The following is an 18,029-nucleotide window of genomic DNA, read 5'->3' as shown; positions in this document are numbered from 1 at the left end:
GAATAAAGATTGCTGGGAGAAATATAAATAACCTCAGATACGCAGATGACACCACCCTTATGGCAGAAAGCAAAGAAGAACTCAAGAGCCTCTGGATGAGAGTGAAAGAAGAGAGTGAAGAGCTGGCTTAAAACTCAACATTCAGAAAACTAAGATCATGGCATCCGGTCCCATCATTTCATGGCAAATAGATGGGGAAACAATGGAAACAGTGAGGGACTTTATTTTGGGGGGCTCCAAAATCACTGCAGATGGTGATTGCAGCCATGAAATTAAAAGACGCTTGCTCCTTGGAAGAAAAGCTGTAACCAACCTAGACAGCATATTAAAAAGCAGAGACATTACTTTGCCAACAAAGGTCTGTCTAGTCAAAGCTATGGTTTTTCCAGTAGTCATGTATGGATGTGAGAGTTGGGCTATAAAGAAAGCTGAGCACTGAAGAATTGAATGCTTTTGAACTGTGGTGTTGGAGAAGACTCTTGAGAGGCCCTTGGACTGCAAGGAGATCCAATCAGTCCATCCAGAAGGAAATGAGTCCTGAATATTCATTGGAAGGATTGATGCTGAATCTGAAACTCTAATACTTTGGCCACCTGATGGGAAGACTGTCTCATTGGAAAAGACTCTGATGCTGGAAAAGATTGAAGGTGGGAGGAGAAGGGGATGACAGAGGATGAGATGGTTGGATGACATCACCAACTTGATGGACATGAGTTTGAGTAAGCTCTGGGAGTTGGTGAGGGACAGGGAAGCCTGGCATGCTGCAGTCCATGGGGTTGCAAAGAGTCAGACAGGACTGAGCGACTGAATTGAATAATAATAGAAAACTCTTCAGTAGTACTTGCTGTTGTTGTTTAGTCACTAAGTCATGTCCAACTCTTCGTGACCCCATGGACTGTAGCCCACCAGGCTCCTCTGTCCCTGGTACATACTGTGTGGCAAGCACTTACGTATATTTACTCATTTAGTCTTATAACCACTATATGTAATATGCGTTTCACTCATCAGAGAAGGAATCGAGGTATAGAGAGGTCACGTGACTTGCCTATGGTTGGTCATACAGCTGGTGAGTGATGCTGCTGCTGTTCAATTCCATGCTGCCCAGCTCTGCACTCCGCTACCTCCACTAACATGTCTACTGTTTGCCTGGCCTTTGCACACACTATTTCTTTCACTTTTGACGATCCTGTGAGGTAGGCAATTGGATCTCAATATGGCAGGGGAAGAAACTAAGGCTCAGAGAGAAGAAATGGCAGTGCTAGTGTTCAAACTCAGGACAAGCTGGCTTCAAGGTTGGTGCTCTTCACCATTGCTGCATCCTCTCTCTAAGGAGCCTACCCTGGTGTGCTTTGGGATACTTAGGTACAGACTCACAACATTCCCTCCAGCAACCTATTTCTTTTATCTATCAGGATGCCCTGGAAGATTATATTTGGAGAGAGAGTTTAAAGAAAGGCTGATAAAATGAAAGGTTGGAAAAATAAATTTTCTTAGACAAAATAAAAGGCTGATCATGCAGAGTTACAGAAAAAGAATGTTTGAGAGTGGAGTCAGGAAGGTAGACAGAAAGTATGCCTGCAGTTAGATATATGGCAGGTCTTCTGTATAGACCATGGCATTTCCAGGATTTATTGAAGAAGTAGCAGAGGTTATTTTTTACCAAGGCTTACAAGTTAGTTGAATACCTTTCACAGTATACATGGAAAGAGATGAGAGGCATACAGGAATCAGAAGGAATTGAAAGAGGCAGGGAGGCAAGGTAACAATGCAAATGAGTTGGGCCGTGCGGATAAACTCTAAGCATTTTGTGAAATCTGTTTTAGTCCTCAGCAGACACAGTACCTTTACCATCACCCGTCTTTCAGGCTTTGATGAATTAGGGCTGACTGGAAAGTAGGACTTTTCATGCTGGCTAAATGATGGGGTAAGAGAATTGTTCAAGGATTCGTGTTTAGCTATTTATCTTCCTTTTGAAAAGTATTTCTCTCCCACTTGTCTATCGGAAAATTCTCAAATCTCTGTAAGAGTTAGCGGATGGTATTCTGACTGGTTCTTTTGAGATGCATTCTTAAATGTTATTCCCAGTAACAGTCTATGTAGCCTTTTTGACACCTCCAAAATGGTTCTCAGGCCACTAAGATGATCTCATTGCCTTTTGAAGCGCTTTAGTCCCTCATATGGGGGGGAGGGGGGGAAGGGTGGGGGGGGGGCGGCCTTGGGTGTTGGCTTCAGATTCTTTTCCGATGGCGGTTGTGCAAAAACTGTTAGCTGGGACACTGACCTTGGTGGGTGGGGCGGGATGGCAGGGAGCGTGGGGAACTGGCTGCTTGTTAAGGCTGATTATAGGCAAAACCACTCTGTTGTTCTGCCCCTTTCAGCTCCTTAGACATGTCCCAGGAGTTCATGTTGCCCCTTAAGAATGGAAAGACCAATTCTGCATTCTTGCATCTCTGTGGCACAGGCAATCAGGGGTTTGTCTGGGCTCGAGTCAGAGCCGTGTGAGTGCAGACGGGTAAGGCTGTTGGTGCTCTGCTCTCTACGCTCCTTTCTGCTCCATTCTACTGAGTCAGAGTTTAGTCCACAGTGGGTCTCTGTCCCCGTCAGGACCCAGACACCTTGCCTTGCCTTAGTGACGTAGCTGTGCTCTCCCAGTCCTTCTGACCTCACTTCTCTTTGCCCCAAGTCTTTGTTTTTTTTTTTCCTTTATTTCAACTTCTAAGTTTCTAGGCTTAGGCTAAGTCACTAGGTCCCATATCCACTTATAGGTATATATCCAATTCTTTCCACGAAAACCATTCAAGGCGGATGTCCAAAACCCTTAGCCAGCGCCCCGCCTCCCCTAGTTTTAGTTCCTCAGCTATTTTCCATGTAAAAGCCCCGGGAAACAAAGGCCACTGCTTCGGCCACAGGGGCCAGGCACGCCCTCGCCCCCGCTACATCCCCCACACGCCCCACAAGCTTTACCTTAGGGTTTCCCCAGAGGAGCCCCTCCTCTTCCACAGGTTGACCAGGCTGCTGGACCTGCTGGCGGCCGAGGAGGACTTGCCGTCGCCCACGTGCATGCGCACCACGGTGGATGTGGTGAAGGCGCTGCGCACGTTCCTCTCGGGTTTGGCCAGGATGATGTACACCTTGGGCACGAACATGCAGCCGAGCGCCACCGTGGCGCTGAGGCTGACGGAGAAGCACATGGTGATGATCTTGTAGTTGCTGCCGAAGTAGATGGGCACAAAGGCCAGCCAAATGATGCAGGTGGTGTACATCGTGAAGGCGATGTACTTGGCCTCGTTAAAGTTCGCTGGAACGTTTCTGGTCTTGAAGGCGTAGAAGGTGCAGCTCAGGATCAGCAGTCCGTTGTATCCCAGAGGGGTGACGACCCCCAGGTTGGTCGTGTTGCAGATCAGGTAGACCTCTCGAATGCTCGGGTAGTCATGCATTATATCCGGAGGCTCCATGATAAACAGGGCGACGATGATGCCCAGCTGAATGCATATGAGGATGAACGCGATCACCAGCTGGGCACAGGCACTCATGAATCGGGGCTTTTTGGTACAGATCTTCTTCTTGCTCCCAGCCAGGATCCGGGCAATGCGATTGGTCTTGGTGACCAGAGCCGAGTAGCTCATGGCTGGGGAGAGACCAATGCCTATTCTTTGCAGGTAGCAGTAAATCTGTTTGGGCTTCGCAATGAGGCAGAAGGTACACAAGTAGCCCAGGCAGATGCCAGCAAGGATAATGTAGCAGAGTTCCCTGCTGGAGGACTTGACTACTGGCGTATCTCGGTAGATGATGAAGATCGCGGTGACAAACAGGGTGGCCAGCAGGCCAAGGCAGGCAAACACCACGGCTGCGATGGGCTCGGGGTCACCCCAGCGGAGATACTGCACTGGGATCAAGTCACAACCTGCAGAGACACAGACACACACTGAAGAGGAGGGAAGAAATGGGGGTGTGGGCCACCTGTGCTAAGGCACAGGCAGGTGCTCGTGGCTCTCTCAGCTGGCCTCCAGTCGACCCTTTTAACTTCAGTATCCCATACTAGTCCTTTCCGCAGATATTCAGTCATCAAATATTTATCTTTAGATTATCAAATGTATACTCTGTGATAGGAGCTGTTCTGGGTTCTGAAAACAAAATGATAAAGAACGTATTCCCTGCCCTTAAACAAACAAACGTGGTGGGGAAGGGGGGAGGCAGCACTTTTAAAGACTCCCAGGTGGGATAAGGGCCACGTTGACACACAGCAAGGATCTTGACTCCATCTGCGGGTAACGAAGCCTCCAACAGGAATGAGCAAATGCAAGCACTGAGGTGTAGCTTCGTTTGTGGATTTGGTTGGTTTGGCAAATAAATCAATTGTACAGAAAGAGCTTGGGGGCATGGGAGGAGGTCACATACAGTAATGTGGCCCAAGATAAGCCTGGGATGTAGGCAGGAGGGGATCTTGCCAGGCAAAGAGTCTTAGATGGATGGGAAGTCATTGGAGGGATCTATGCAGAGTAGAGGAATGAGGTGGTCAGATTTGTGTGTGTGTGTGTTTTAAACATTCTTTGGATTTCTGAGTGGATTTTGGATGAGATAAATGTGTAGAGGGATTTGAGAACTATTTGAAATGATACAGACTGTTTACGTGGATGAGATGGTATGTGAAAGGTAAAGGCATCCAGGATGACCAACATTGGATCCATCTATGCTGTCTTTGACTCTACCACAAAAAACACAGCGATGTGGCAACATTTGGGTTATGTGCCCTCTTTTAAAATGTCTTTAGGACAGTGATTCTCAAGCCTGACTACACACTGTAATCACTTAGGTATTTTTTAAGAATACCATGGCTTAGGTTTTACTGCCAGAGTTTCTGATTTCACTGGCCTGGGCATCAGGATTTTTAAAAGGCACTGCAAGGGCTTCTAGGTGTGCAGCCAGAGTTGAGAACCATTGCTCTAGAAGGCTCATTCCTGTCAGTTAGATTTTTAAAACAGAATTGAGATATCTTTATTGAGTGAGCAGGAGAGGAGTTGGTTTTCCCTGATGGCTCAGTGGTAAAGAATCTGCCTGCAGTTCAGGAGACCGGGGTTTGATCCCTGGTTTGGGAAGATCCCCTGGAGGAGAGCATGGCAACCCACTCCAATATTCTTGCCTGGAGAATCCCATGGACAGAGGAGCCTGCTGGGCTATAGTCCATGGGGTTGCAGAAAGTCGGAGATGACTGAAGTGGCTAAGCAGCAGCAAGAGAGGAGTTAAGTAATCTGGAGCATTAGACAATTCAGCAATGTAGCAGAGATTACTAATGGCCTGCAGATATCCATTCTCCCCTTCTTGCTCAGCAACATATCTCCAGTTTCATTGAGGGGATAAAGGATACAACTAAAATGCCACATTTGCCAGCAGCCTTTGCAGTCAGATGTGCCATATGACTAGGTTTTAGCCAGAAAGAGGTAAGTAGAGAACTCCTTAAAGGAAAGTGGTTCATATTGGAAAGTACCTTTTGTGCCTTTCCCTGCTTTCTCCTTCTGTTGACTGGACTATACACGTGATGGCTGGAGCTCCAGTAGTTGTCTTAGACTCTGAGGTAACATTAAAGTCGGAAAACATGTTTTGGGATTTGGAAGAGAAAAATATACGGAGTCTGAGTCCCTGTTAACCATGGGATCACTGACTAGCTGTGGATGATGTATGTCATATTTATCTTGTGTAAACTACTTATATTTCCCTGATATATGCAGCCAATGGAGAAGGACATGGCAACCCACTCCAGTAATCTTGCCTGTGAAATCCCATGGAGAGGAGCCTGGTGGGCTACAGTCCATGCAGTCATAAAAGAGTCAGACACGACTGGGCGACTAAACAACAGCAGTGCAGCCAGACCAGATCCTAACTGATACAGGCGTAACTTCCTATATCTCATGGTCAAGGTGTTGTAGTAAGTGACTGAATGTCAATGGTTAATCGGAGCTAAGGGAAGCAGCAAAAACAGTATGTGATGATGGTATAGGGGAGCAGAATTTGCTACCCCAAAATATGTCTCTTTGACATATTAAGTATTTTAAGCTGGTTATTTTCTAAGGAACACAGACAAAGGAAAAACTCTGAAAACCAAATAGAAGGAGATGCCTTTTTGTCAGAAATGTTTTCATTTGTAAGGGAAGTCTCTCTTTGTAAGGGGATCTCCCTCACTGTATAGAAGAGGAGGACACCAATATCACTAGAAATTCTGATTGGTGGAGAAGGCAAAGACTTAAATCTGCATAATGACCTTTGTTCCCCTTACTGCTGTGCTTTTTCTCCCCTTGCTGACTGTCGCCACCCTTAACATCTTTTGTCTTTAACTGACGATGGTATTTAAGCTAAGGGCTTTGGCATGTTGGTGAGTTCCTCATTTTTCCTGAGTCTCTCCCCTGTTGACAGGTTATTAAGCGCTTCGATTTCTCTTCTTGTTGTCTTGTGTCAATTTAATTCTTAGACCAGCCAGAAGAACCTAGAAGGGCAGAGGGATATTTCTTTCTCCCTGATAGTGACAAAGAAGTGTGTGGTTCTTTCAAGATATGTTTAAGGGCAGCTCTGTTGTAAAAAGGAATGGAAACATTCTTTTTCCTTTCCCTTATTTCTGACTTGCCAGTCTCTTTCTTCAAGATCTTAGGTTTCAAATAGTGCTATTAGTTTATAATAAGATTCATTATGGGCTTAATAGGATTTGTGAGTTAGCTTAGGATCCCCAGCACACTTTACAAAATAGTTTCTGTGGGAAAATATATGCTTATTTAAAACACCTGTGCTTTTAACTTTAAAAACTGTGTATGTGGATAGCCCAGAGCAAATATGACAGTTTATATAGTATATAGAATTATAAATAAATGCATATCTCATTGCTGATGAAAATGTGTGTTAGTCGCTCAGTCGTGTCTGACTCTTTGTTACCCCATGGACTGTAGCCTGTCAGGCTCCTCTGTCTGTGGAATTCTCCAGGCAAGAATATTAGAATGGGCCATTCCCTTCTCCAGGGGATCTTCCGACCCAGAGATTGAACCTGGGTCTCCTGAATTGAAGGCAGATTCTTTACCACCTGAGCCACCAGGGATGCCTGCTAATGACTATACCTGTGTCCATAGTTTAGGCAACTGTGTTCACATATGCTGTTTATATGTAGGAATTCAGCTTCTGAGACTTTAGTATACCATAGGGTTAAGGTTCATATTTACAGATTTGTTCCTCATAGAGACTATTTTACAACAAAAAAATAGTGACCAATCATGTCTATCATTATTCTTCCATAGCAGTTTATAACCGTGATATGACAGTGAAAGTTACTATGTTCTGTAGTTAATTCTCTAGGCGTCTGTTTCCCCTACTAGGTTCTGAGCTATTAAACGACTATAGTAATGTACTTATAGAGGAAAGATGTTATGTGGTGCATGAAGCAGGAAGCCCTTCATTAGCTAAAGAGAATCACTATATTTATATTTATATATATATTTACATATATATATATATTTCCCTGATGGTTCAGTGGTAGACTCCACCTGCTGATGAGGGAGATGCAGGTTCAGTCCCTGGTTTGGGAAGATCTCCTAGAGAAGGAAACAGCAATGCACTCCAATATTCTTGCCTCAGAAACCCTGTGGACCCAGGACCTAGCGGGCTGTAGTCCATGGACTTGCAAAGAGCTGGATGCGACTTAGCGAGGAAACAACAAGGAGGGCTTTCCCTCGACTCGCTTCTTTTTGTTAGCCCATACTGTTTTGCTGAATCTTAACTGTTTTTGTATAAATGTAATTAGCACTCTAATTACTAAGTGCTTTCTATATGATAAAACTCACCACTATTTTTGTGTCAAATATATTCTTTAACTTTTCATGTGCAACCTATTAACATCATGTGTGAACCTAAAGAAAGCTCCACTAGATATGTGTTGGAAGAAATGTGTGTAAGGGATGCCTCTTATATGGTGACTATTTTTGCAAACTTGTCAGAATTTATACACTCAAATGAGTGTTGTTTTTTTTTTTCATTTGACATGAACCACTCCAAAGACTTTATGTTGAGTTTAATGATGCTGCCATTGCACAAAATACTTTTGAAGCTATTCTTTTGGAATAGCAAATTGGATTCTGATTAGAGTGTTATAATCACTGAATCTTATAATTGGATAAGATCTTAGAGTTTCCAAAGATGAATGTGCATCACAGTCACTGGGAGAGTCTAGAAAAATACAACTCAAGAGTCTAAACTCGAGATTTTGAGTCAGTACATAAGGGGTGGGACAAAGGATTTTTTGTTTAATAAGAGGGCTCAATAATGGATGTGAGAGTTGGATCATAAAGAAGGCTGAGCACTGAAGAATTGATGCTTTCGGATTGTGGTGTTGGAGAAGACTCTTGAGAGTCCCTTGGACTGCAAGGAGATCCAACCAGTCAGTCCTAAAGGAGATCAACCCTGAATATTCACTGGAAGGACTGATGCTGAACCTGAAGCTCCAATACTTTGGCCACCTGATGTGAAGAGCTGACTCATTGGGAAAGATCCTCATGCTAGGAAAGATTGAGGGCAGAAGAAGGGGGCAACAGAGAATGAGATGGTTGGATCGCAACACCAACTCAATGGACATGAAACTGAGCAAACTCTGGGAGAGAGTGAAGGACAGGGAAGCCTGGCGTGCTGCAGCCGATGGCGTCACAAAGAGTGAGGCACAACTGAGCAACCGAACAACAACAACAAAGTTCAATGACTGCACAACCGGCCCTGGGTTGGCAGCCCAGCCGTAGAGGTCATCAAGCTGACTTCTCACCCAGTGTGTGAATGTCTTATATGACAAATCCCTAACCCTACCTAAGGCTTCCCATGAACTGTAGTGTCTCAAGGACAGGACTAGTAGGAGCAGGAAGATAGACTGGAAATTCAGGAGGTCTGGATGGCAGGCGGAGACTAGAGGAGAAGTAAATGGTTAGAAAGCTATCACAATAGGACTGTCAGGGGGTGATAGGGCGAGAACTAAAAGCCACTGTCCTGAGAACATTCAGCTGGTAAAGATATTTCAGGGCTAGTACTGAAAGAAATGATGAGGTAGATAGAGAGCAGAGTCAGGATAGAGGCTTCCAACCAAGCCAACGGCCGTGCTATTAACTGAGAAGAGGGCTGTTGGAAGAAAAGGACCACAGTTTATAGGAATGACATCTAGTCCCGGTTTGGACATGTTGTGTTTGAAATGTTTATGAACAGTGGAGCAGACAGAAGCAGAAGCTTAGGAGAGATCTCAGGGTGGAAGGTAGAGCTTTAGGCATCACCTGTGAGTAGAAATTAGAGACATGGAAATGAATGTAATCAACAAGGAAATTCATGGATATAGATTTAGAATTCTGAGGAGCCTACACGTCTGCTGTGACACTGACCTCAAGGAATGGCAGCGGAAGATGACACGCCAGGGAAGACATAAGCTAGATCAGCGAGAAGGAAGGAAGGATGTCAGAAGCCTAAGGAAACTGGTTCCCTGGATGACCCACCACACCCCTCCTCTAAATACAGTTTAGTTTTTTTTTTTCTTTTTCCTTCTGAAATCCTCACCCAAAGAGCTTGCGCAGCTGTTTGAGCTTCGCTTTCCCAGGTCTCTTTCCCAGTGGCACGTTGCTCTCATATGTACCTGTTTGTTGAAGCTTGGGCTCAGTTGCTTCAGTTGTGCCCAACTCTGCATCCCATGGAGTGCAGCCCGCCAGGCTCCTCTGTCCATGGAACTCTCCAGGCAAGAAAACTGGAGTGGGTTGCCATTTCCTCCTCCAGGGGATCCTCCCGACCCAGGGGTGGAAACTTCGTCTCTCAGGTCTCCTGCATTGGCAGGTGTGTTCCTTATCTCTAGTGCCACTTGGGAAGCCCCCTGCTTTCCCTACTATTACAGCTAATTCCTTTGAGCAAGGGGTGGTATCCTTCCATTGCTGTATTCCTGTCATGGGACATGTTCTATCCAATCTCAGAATCTTGAGATACTGTTCACATTATTATATGTTTAGATTTTCACTGATTCCTGTCCCCACTTTGCATTGGTTTACAAACATCCGAACGCCCTGTTATTCTTCCTAAATCTCTTCCTTATATGCTCCTGTGAATTACTGGGCTTTTCCTCCATTAATGGTTTTCTTTCTTTTTTATTTCAATCCTGTTTCATTCTTAGTATAATGGTAAATTACTGGCAGTACTCAGTGTACTGGTAAGTCACAACTAGAAGGGTATGTAGAAGTTAACTAAGAGTGTATGGAATGTGTACTTTATATTTTATTATAAATTAAATCACTTTAGCATATGCTTTCATGTTTTAGATTAAAGAATCTTGATCATATCAATGAAGTTCCCTCCTAACAAGCATGTTAGAGTTTCTCAGAAGATGCACAAGTATTTCCTTTCTGAAAACCACAGAAGGCATGAATTACAAAATCAAGGCCTGTTTTCTGATGACATTTATTTAGAAAGGTCTCCATTTCTCACTTTCCCCCCTGCCCCCACTTTCATGCCTGATCTGTATTCTGTGGTTCTCTGGTATAATCCATCCTTTCATAGCGTACAGTGACATATACTGGAGATAACAAGAGTTTTTTCTTGACCAATACAGTTTATTACAAGATACTGAATATAGTTCCTTGTGCTGTACACAGCACCTAGTGTATCTGCTTCATGTATAGTAGTTTGCATCTGCTAACCCCTAAATCCTAGTTTATCCCTCCCCACCCCCTTTCCCCTTTGGTAACTATAAGTTTGTTTTCTATGTCAATGGGTCTGTTTGTGTTTTGAAAATAAGTGCATTTGTATCATTATTTTTAAGATTCCAAATATAAGTGATATCATATGATGTTTGCTTTTCTCTGACAAACTTCACTTAGCATGATAATCTCTGGGTCCATCCCTGTTGCAGCAAGTGGCATTATTTTATTTTTTATGGCTGAATAACATTCCACGATACATATGTACATATATATGCGCATATATATGTGTGCATCTGTGTCACGTGGCATTATTTTGTTTTCATGGCTGAATAACACTCCACGGTACATATGTACGTATATATGCCCATATATATGTGTGCATCTGTGTCACGTCTTCCTTTATCCACGCACCTGTTGGTGGACGTTTAGGTCACTCCCATGTCTTGGCTGTTGTGAATAGTGCTGCTGAGAACATGGCTTCATGCATCTTTTTGAATTAGTGTTTTCCCCAGATAGATACCAAGGAGTGGGATTATAGGGATCATTTGGTAACTCTGTTTTTGGTTTTATAAGGAACCTCCACACTGTTCTCCATAGTGGCTGTACCAGTTCACATTCCCACCAACAATGTAGGAGAGTTCCCTTTTCTCTATACCTTCTCCAGCAGAAAATACAAGGTGTTTTTTTTTTTTTTTTTTAAGGGATAGTGAGCTGCCAACACTGTGTTATGCACATTATCCTGTGATTCCCCTTGTGTGATGCCCATACATCTGATGAGAGATGGATGGCTCACTGATTTCCTGGACACCTAAAAACAATATGACTGCTTAGCAGTAATTGCTACTCATGCTTACTGTTTGGGTATCAGTCTTACAGGGTTAACATTCCTGACTGTTGGGTTTTCAAACCCTCTTTTAAGTCTGTTCAGGCAGAATGAATGAGGAGTCAAAGATCCTAGAACATGTGCCTGATGGTCTGTACGTTGACTTGGCAGGGACTCCTTACTGAGCTCCACACTTCCTGTATGATTTTGGAGGAAAGGAAGATGCTGCTGAGAATATCTGAGTGTCAGATTGTGTGTCCTTTGCTGTCAGGGCATTTCAGGTATATAAAGCTCATGTGGGGCTCTTATGGGACTCTCCTTTGGCACATGAACAACAGACGTGCCCACAGTGGGAGGGGCTGCCTGGAACCAACACCGTCACGCATGCTGTCAGTTGGCTCCACCAACAGACTATGGGTCTGCCTTTGCTTCCTTCTTTACATGTCTGGATTTGGGTCTCTCGGGTGCTGGCTTGAGATCACAGCATGATGCAGACTCAGAATTCTTTCTGCCTTGTTCATAGCCCTGATCATTTAATATCTTCTCATCACTTGGCCTAAGCTGAAGTTTTTCTGCTTAGATATTTGAGAAGAATTGGAAGTGGTGTGTGTGACTGTGTTATATTTATTGTTGTTTAGTTACTAAGTTGTGTCCAGGTCTTTGCAACCCCATGGACTGGAGCCTGCCAGGCTCCTCTGTCCATGGGTGTTCCCAGGCCAGAATACTGGAGAAGGTTACCATTTCCTTCTCCAGGGGATCTTCTTGACCCAAGGATCAAACCCATGTCTCCTGCATTGGCAGACAGAGTCTTTACCACTGAGCCACCTGGGAAGCCCATGTTCTATTTAGATATCTTATTTTTGTATTACTGTAAATACAATTTGTTTTGTGTGTATATATGTGCATGTGTGAGGGGGCGTGAGAGAGAGGTCATATTGTTTAGGTCTATCTGCAGGGATGGGGGAGCCTGGTGGGCTGCCATCTATGGGGTCGCACAGAGTCGGACACGACTGAAGTGACTTAGCAGCAGCAGCAGCAGCTCTACTTTACTATAAGCACCCTGATGTTAGAGACGACTTTGCCTCTTGTGCTCACAAATGGAACCCTGTACCAAGCACAGTGCTTCACTCGTACGGTTAGCATAGAATTTACAAATTAATACACAGTACCTACTCCAGTGGTCATGTATGGATGTGAGAGTTGGACGGTGAAGAAAGCTGAGCACCGAAGAACTGATGCTTTTGAACTGTGGTGTTGGAGAAGACTCTTGAGAGTGCCTTGGACTGCAAGGAGATCCAACCAGTCCATTCTGAAGGAGATCAGCCCTGGGATTTCTTTGGAGGGAATGATGCTGAAGCTGAAACTCCGGTACTTTGGCCACCTCATGCGAACAGTTGACTCATTGGAAAAGACTCTGATGCTGGGAGGGATTGGGGGCAGGAGGAGAAGGGGACGACAGAGGATGAGATGGCTGGATGGCATCACCGACTCAATGGATGTGAGTCTGAGTGAACTCCGGGAGCTGGTGGTGGACCGGGAGGCCTGGCGTGCTGCGATTCATGGGGTCGCAAAGAGTCGGACACGACTGAGCGACTGAACTGACTGACTGAACTGACTCACTGTCTATATAATCAAAGTATGTAATTATCATCGTAGTATGTAGATCAAGTCATTCTCTGCAAACCTTTTTGTTGCCTTTAGGAAGTTCCAAGTTGCAGAACTGTTATGGATTATTGTAGAAAGAAATTTAAATTTGCTGTTTTACACCTGAATCTTAGAGTCAGGATTCTAAACCAGAGAGGGCAAAACTAAGTAAACACCTAAGAGGCTTCCTTCTGCCTAGTGGTGTGACATGTCTCACATTAGAAATGTTCCTGATGCTGACTTGGCAGTGATCAATATTTGTGCTTGGCTAATTAGTTCTGAGTAATTCATTGGATCTGGGAATTATGAGTAGAAGAAAGAGGGTGGCAGTCACAGAAGTCATTTTTTAACAAGTATCATTTACTGTAAAGTTCAGATACACTGTTCCCCAAAAGGCTGTTGTTAATTGCAACATTTTTAACTCTAGGCCAGAACAAAAGCCCCCAGGTCCTTTTCAGGAAAAGCATATTCGAGAGTTGATTGATTTCCCCTTTCCCTTAGCATGAAACAAAGCATACCATGAACACTCCCTCAAATAAAAATTTAGTCTCTATTCAAAATGTTAGGTTTTATGGGCAGTCATTCAATGGGAAGCCACTTTATTCTTGGTTATGCCAGCATTAAAAAAAAGGAGAAACTAACATTTATTGAATGCCTACTAAATGTCAGGTGTTATCCTAGATATTTTAGGTAATTTTCATAATAAACAAGTCAGGCAAGCATCATTAACTCTATTTTACAGGGAGACAAAATGAGGTTTAATCTGGCTTGGTGCTGAGATTAAAACCCTGTGAAAGTTTTTATTGCTTGATTAACTGATTGACTTAGCTATTCCCTTCTCCAGGGGAATCTTCCAACCCAGGGATCAAACCCAAGTCTCCTGCACTGCAGGCAGATTCTGTACCATCTGAGCCACCGGAGAAGCTTATGTTACATCAGGGGAGCCAGACTGTCAAAGTGTTCCTTTCAAAGGGCCCCTGAGGTTAATTAGTAGGAAGGAGAATCGTGAATTATCAGCAGTGTCTGCCATGGGCAAGGAGGGGTTAATGGTGACATAGATATTTGATGTTTGTTAGTAGTAGTGTTAGTCACTCAGTCATGTTTAGCTGTTTGCAACCCCATGGTCTGCAGCCCCTCAGGCTCCTCTGTCCATGGGATTCTTCAGGCAAGAATACTGGAATGGGTTGCCATTCCCTTCTCCAAGGGATCTTCCAGACCCAGGGATGGAGCCCAGGTCTCCTGCATTGCAGGTAATTTCTTTACCATCTGAGACATTGATATTTGTTATCCTGATATAAATGCATGCTCCCATCTGAGAAATCTCATTGGTTCAAAGTCTCCAGCAAGGTTCTCATCCTGGTTTATAATGTTGTCCCGAGCGTTGCTAGCTAGACACAGATTAGTAAATTAGTCCTTTTGTGTCCCTAAAGTTTTCTAGCGTGGACATTTTTTTCTGAATGTGCGCCCAGTACCCATAGCACATGGGGACGAGAACTGTTGTTAGGACATGGCTAACGCAGGGGACTCCCAGCTACCCATTTGTCATTGGATCCAGCCTATTTCACGCCCTTCAAGGTTTAGGACATATTTTTTGTTTTAAATTCCCTTAAATAAAATTCCCTCAGAGAAATGGCAACTCAGGGCTATAGTTTTTATTATTTTTTGCTGGTTTATTTTATAGGGGAATTTGAAATTGTATGCAAAGATTTATTTCACAGTTAAGACAATAAAGAATGATGTGATAGTTCTGCAGAGTGCTGAGACGGGGGGATTATCACAGATGCACGTTGGTAGGGAACAGCTTTGCAAATATGACTTCTGGTCATACTGCAGATGAATAAGAGAGGGAAAACACAGCATATGAATTTAAGTAATAATAAAATGTGCTGGCTGGGATACTTTGCTCCAACTTTACCTTTCCTCTCTCCCTCACTAGCTGACTCATTACTCTTTCATTTTCCAGCTCTTCTTTGAGCATGGCTTTTCTGATTCCTGGAGCGACAGGTTCCTCCGTGTGGTCAAACAGCTCCTCCTGCCTGTCATGTCTCTTGCACACTTTCTTCGCACGTGATAGCACAACTATGATGCTCATAGTGAGCTTGTCAGTCTGTTTCATGCAGTAGGCGGAGAGATTGAGCAGCAGGAGACTGCATTTTGCTCTGCTGTGCCAGGCACTGTAGCCAGCACACAATAGGCCGTTAAACAGGTTGAACAAATGAATGATTCTGCCAATGTCAGGGAGACCAGCTGAGGACTCCGGAGACACACACTTCACTTCCGGCTCGCACTGCAAATACTTCCTGTGATTATGGGGGTCTTCCTCCGCTCATCTGCGTCTCCGTTTTTTTTATACAACAAATGGAAATAATGCAAACCTCCCTTTCCTAATGAAGATTTTAATATAGAAAACCCTTGTAGAAAAGTCTGCATATGAGAAATTTAAGACTGATTGCCTGAAAAGCCCAGTGAAGCAATTATTTAGGACTGAGAAAATAAAACACTTGAGACTGTTTTTGGATTTTACTGGAATGAAACATTGAAGTCATCAGTGTTAAACCAAGGGATAATGAATGGAATTTTACAGACATGATTTGAGCTATAATGAGTGTTTTATGATTAATTTCTGTTTATTTCTGTTAATTTTCTGGCTTGCCAGACTCTCTTTTCAGGCTCCCTTTCCTCTGCTTTCAGTCAGTCTTTTTTTTTTTTTTTAAACTTTTTACAAATAATCTGCATAGACAGTAAAAAGCCTTTTCCTCTTGTGACTGTTCTTCTATCCAAATGTTCAAAGGGTTTCAGATTTTGTGACTCAGAATTCTTGCTGCCACTCTCTAGGTTTGACTGTATTTCCACTGTATTTCCACCATTCTCTAGGTACTCCTATATTTCCATAGACCTTGATACACTGTCTTGATTTTTTAATTTTTTTTCCTTTGAGATATACCAGACTGTTCTAGGGCTTGGGTTTACATTACCTTTCCTAAGATTGGCTGCAAAAATTCAGTGCATACCCTGCCATGGATTTTTACTTCGTGATTCTCCTCCTCAGAATGCCAGTTTCTGAATTTTAAGTATTATATTATAAGGATTCCTCAGGTGTATATTATAAGGATTCCTTAGGTAAGCTACTGGTATATATTTAAGTAACAACAATGCTCATGTTTATTATAAAACAAAAATATGAGAAACAAAGCCCCCATGTGAAAGTGCACTGAAAATTGCTCTGAGCAAATCTAGTGTGTTACACTCCCCTCTTGGTTCAGTTCACATTATTGAGTGCCTGTTCTGTCCAAGGTCCCGAATCTCCACTGTGTTTATACAAAGGCAGTTGTTTATTCCTTTAAGATAGTCTGCTGGTCCGGGGCTCAGGCTCTGCGCTCTGCTGGGCACCACCCTGAGCACTGTACACTTACTTCTTCTTTACGATCCACAACCTTCTATGAAGTGGGCCCCGTTGTTTCAAGCATTTTCAATCAAGGAAACCGAGGTAGTAGGATTGTAATTGAGTAGCATTTGAAAAGGAACCAGAGGAGGAGAAAAGAGGGGAGAGAAAAAGAGGAAATGTAGAGGAAACAGCCAAAATTACGAGTCGGGTATACAGAGGAAGCCCTCTACGGCACAGTGATAGAATGTCATGAGAGAATTATAATATTTCTGGGAATCACTACTGAGAGTTCAGGTGGGAAATCAGTAAAAGCTTTAGGAGGGAAAATAATAATGCCTTCCTGCCTACATCTCAAGGATTAAAGTGAGGACCATATAAAATAACACGTGACTTGAACAGTGGTGTAATAATTATCAAGTGTGAAAAAGGGAGGAAAGAGATGTATATACATAAAACAATACTGAGTCAACATCTGCTAAATTGCCTGTGTGTTTCATTGGATTGTGCTCTGTTTTTCTGGGGAAAAGCCAGGCCTGTTTTATCTTTCTAGCTGGTTTATAAATACAGAACCCAAGTAAATGGTATTGTGTTGTCTTAAGTTGCTTGCAAGTACAAGGCAGCGCATACGATCTCTGAATTTTTCACTCAAAGTGATTTTCTAAGAGGTGGCAAGATAGGAGGCATATATCTACTTCATATGACTCATGTAACACACCAGTGCTTTATGAAGCATTTTCCAAGTGGGTTAGATAATGTAGTGGTAGGCCCTGTGTTACAATGTTTTATGTTCCCTGGGGTGGGGGAGGGAACGTGAGAATTTATTTCGGGTAAGCTATATTTATCAAAAGCTGAAATCAATGAAACCACAGTATTTCCCTTAGTCTGGTTATATCAGAGTGGTTTTTGACCATGATGACATTGTTTTTAGCCAGACCACAAATTTATCATTGTGAAGAGCAATTCTTCACTGCTCAGTTTCTGGCAAGATGCAAAGTGGTTTATGTTCTCTTTGAGGACCTGTTTTGAGAAGGTCCATTGAGAGAGGGCATTTTAGCATTTATTTTTCCTGAAGGAAATGGTGTTTACATTTATAAGGATACCATCTTTTTGACTGATCTGGTGGGATATATAAATTTATAAGTTACTGAGAAATGAGAATAGTAAGGAGCCATTTTACAATTTATCAATATACGAGCCCTGGCACCTCACTGAAAAAATGTTGTTCTTTTCAGTAATGACTGAAACAACTTCATCAAATTCATTTATTTGAAAAAGACCACTGCACAAAATTTTTCACAGCATTTTAGAGATTCCTTTAGAGAAAATCCAGCAACTAATGGCTGTTTGTGTTGTTGCCTGCAGCTTCTGATTATCAAGGATAAAAACATGAATTTTCAAGGAAGACTTTCACACTAAGGCTTTAGCCTTACTCCTGCTACTTACTGTGTGATCACAAGTATGGATATTTTACATTTTCAACTCAGTTTTCTGT

The 18,029-nt window shown here is 43.2% G+C and overlaps 1 protein-coding gene across 2 annotated transcripts in view; it reads right to left on the bottom strand.

Moving 5' to 3' along the window:
* Nucleotides 1-18,029, bottom strand: part of GRM5 (glutamate metabotropic receptor 5) — a 644,237-nt gene that overhangs the window by 72,256 nt on the left and 553,952 nt on the right. For both annotated transcript variants that reach the window (XM_042237642.2, XM_060404226.1), the window contains exon 8: nt 2,965-3,904. In XM_042237642.2, coding sequence (XP_042093576.1) covers nt 2,965-3,904 — 940 coding nt within the window. The remainder of the gene's footprint in view (nt 1-2,964; nt 3,905-18,029) is intronic.

The sequence above is a fragment of the Ovis aries genome, chromosome 21, assembly GCF_016772045.2.
Source record: "Ovis aries strain OAR_USU_Benz2616 breed Rambouillet chromosome 21, ARS-UI_Ramb_v3.0, whole genome shotgun sequence".
Lineage (NCBI taxonomy): Eukaryota > Metazoa > Chordata > Mammalia > Artiodactyla > Bovidae > Ovis > Ovis aries.
Note: the sequence above shows the minus strand (reverse complement) of the source record. Positions and strands in the feature narration are given on the sequence as shown.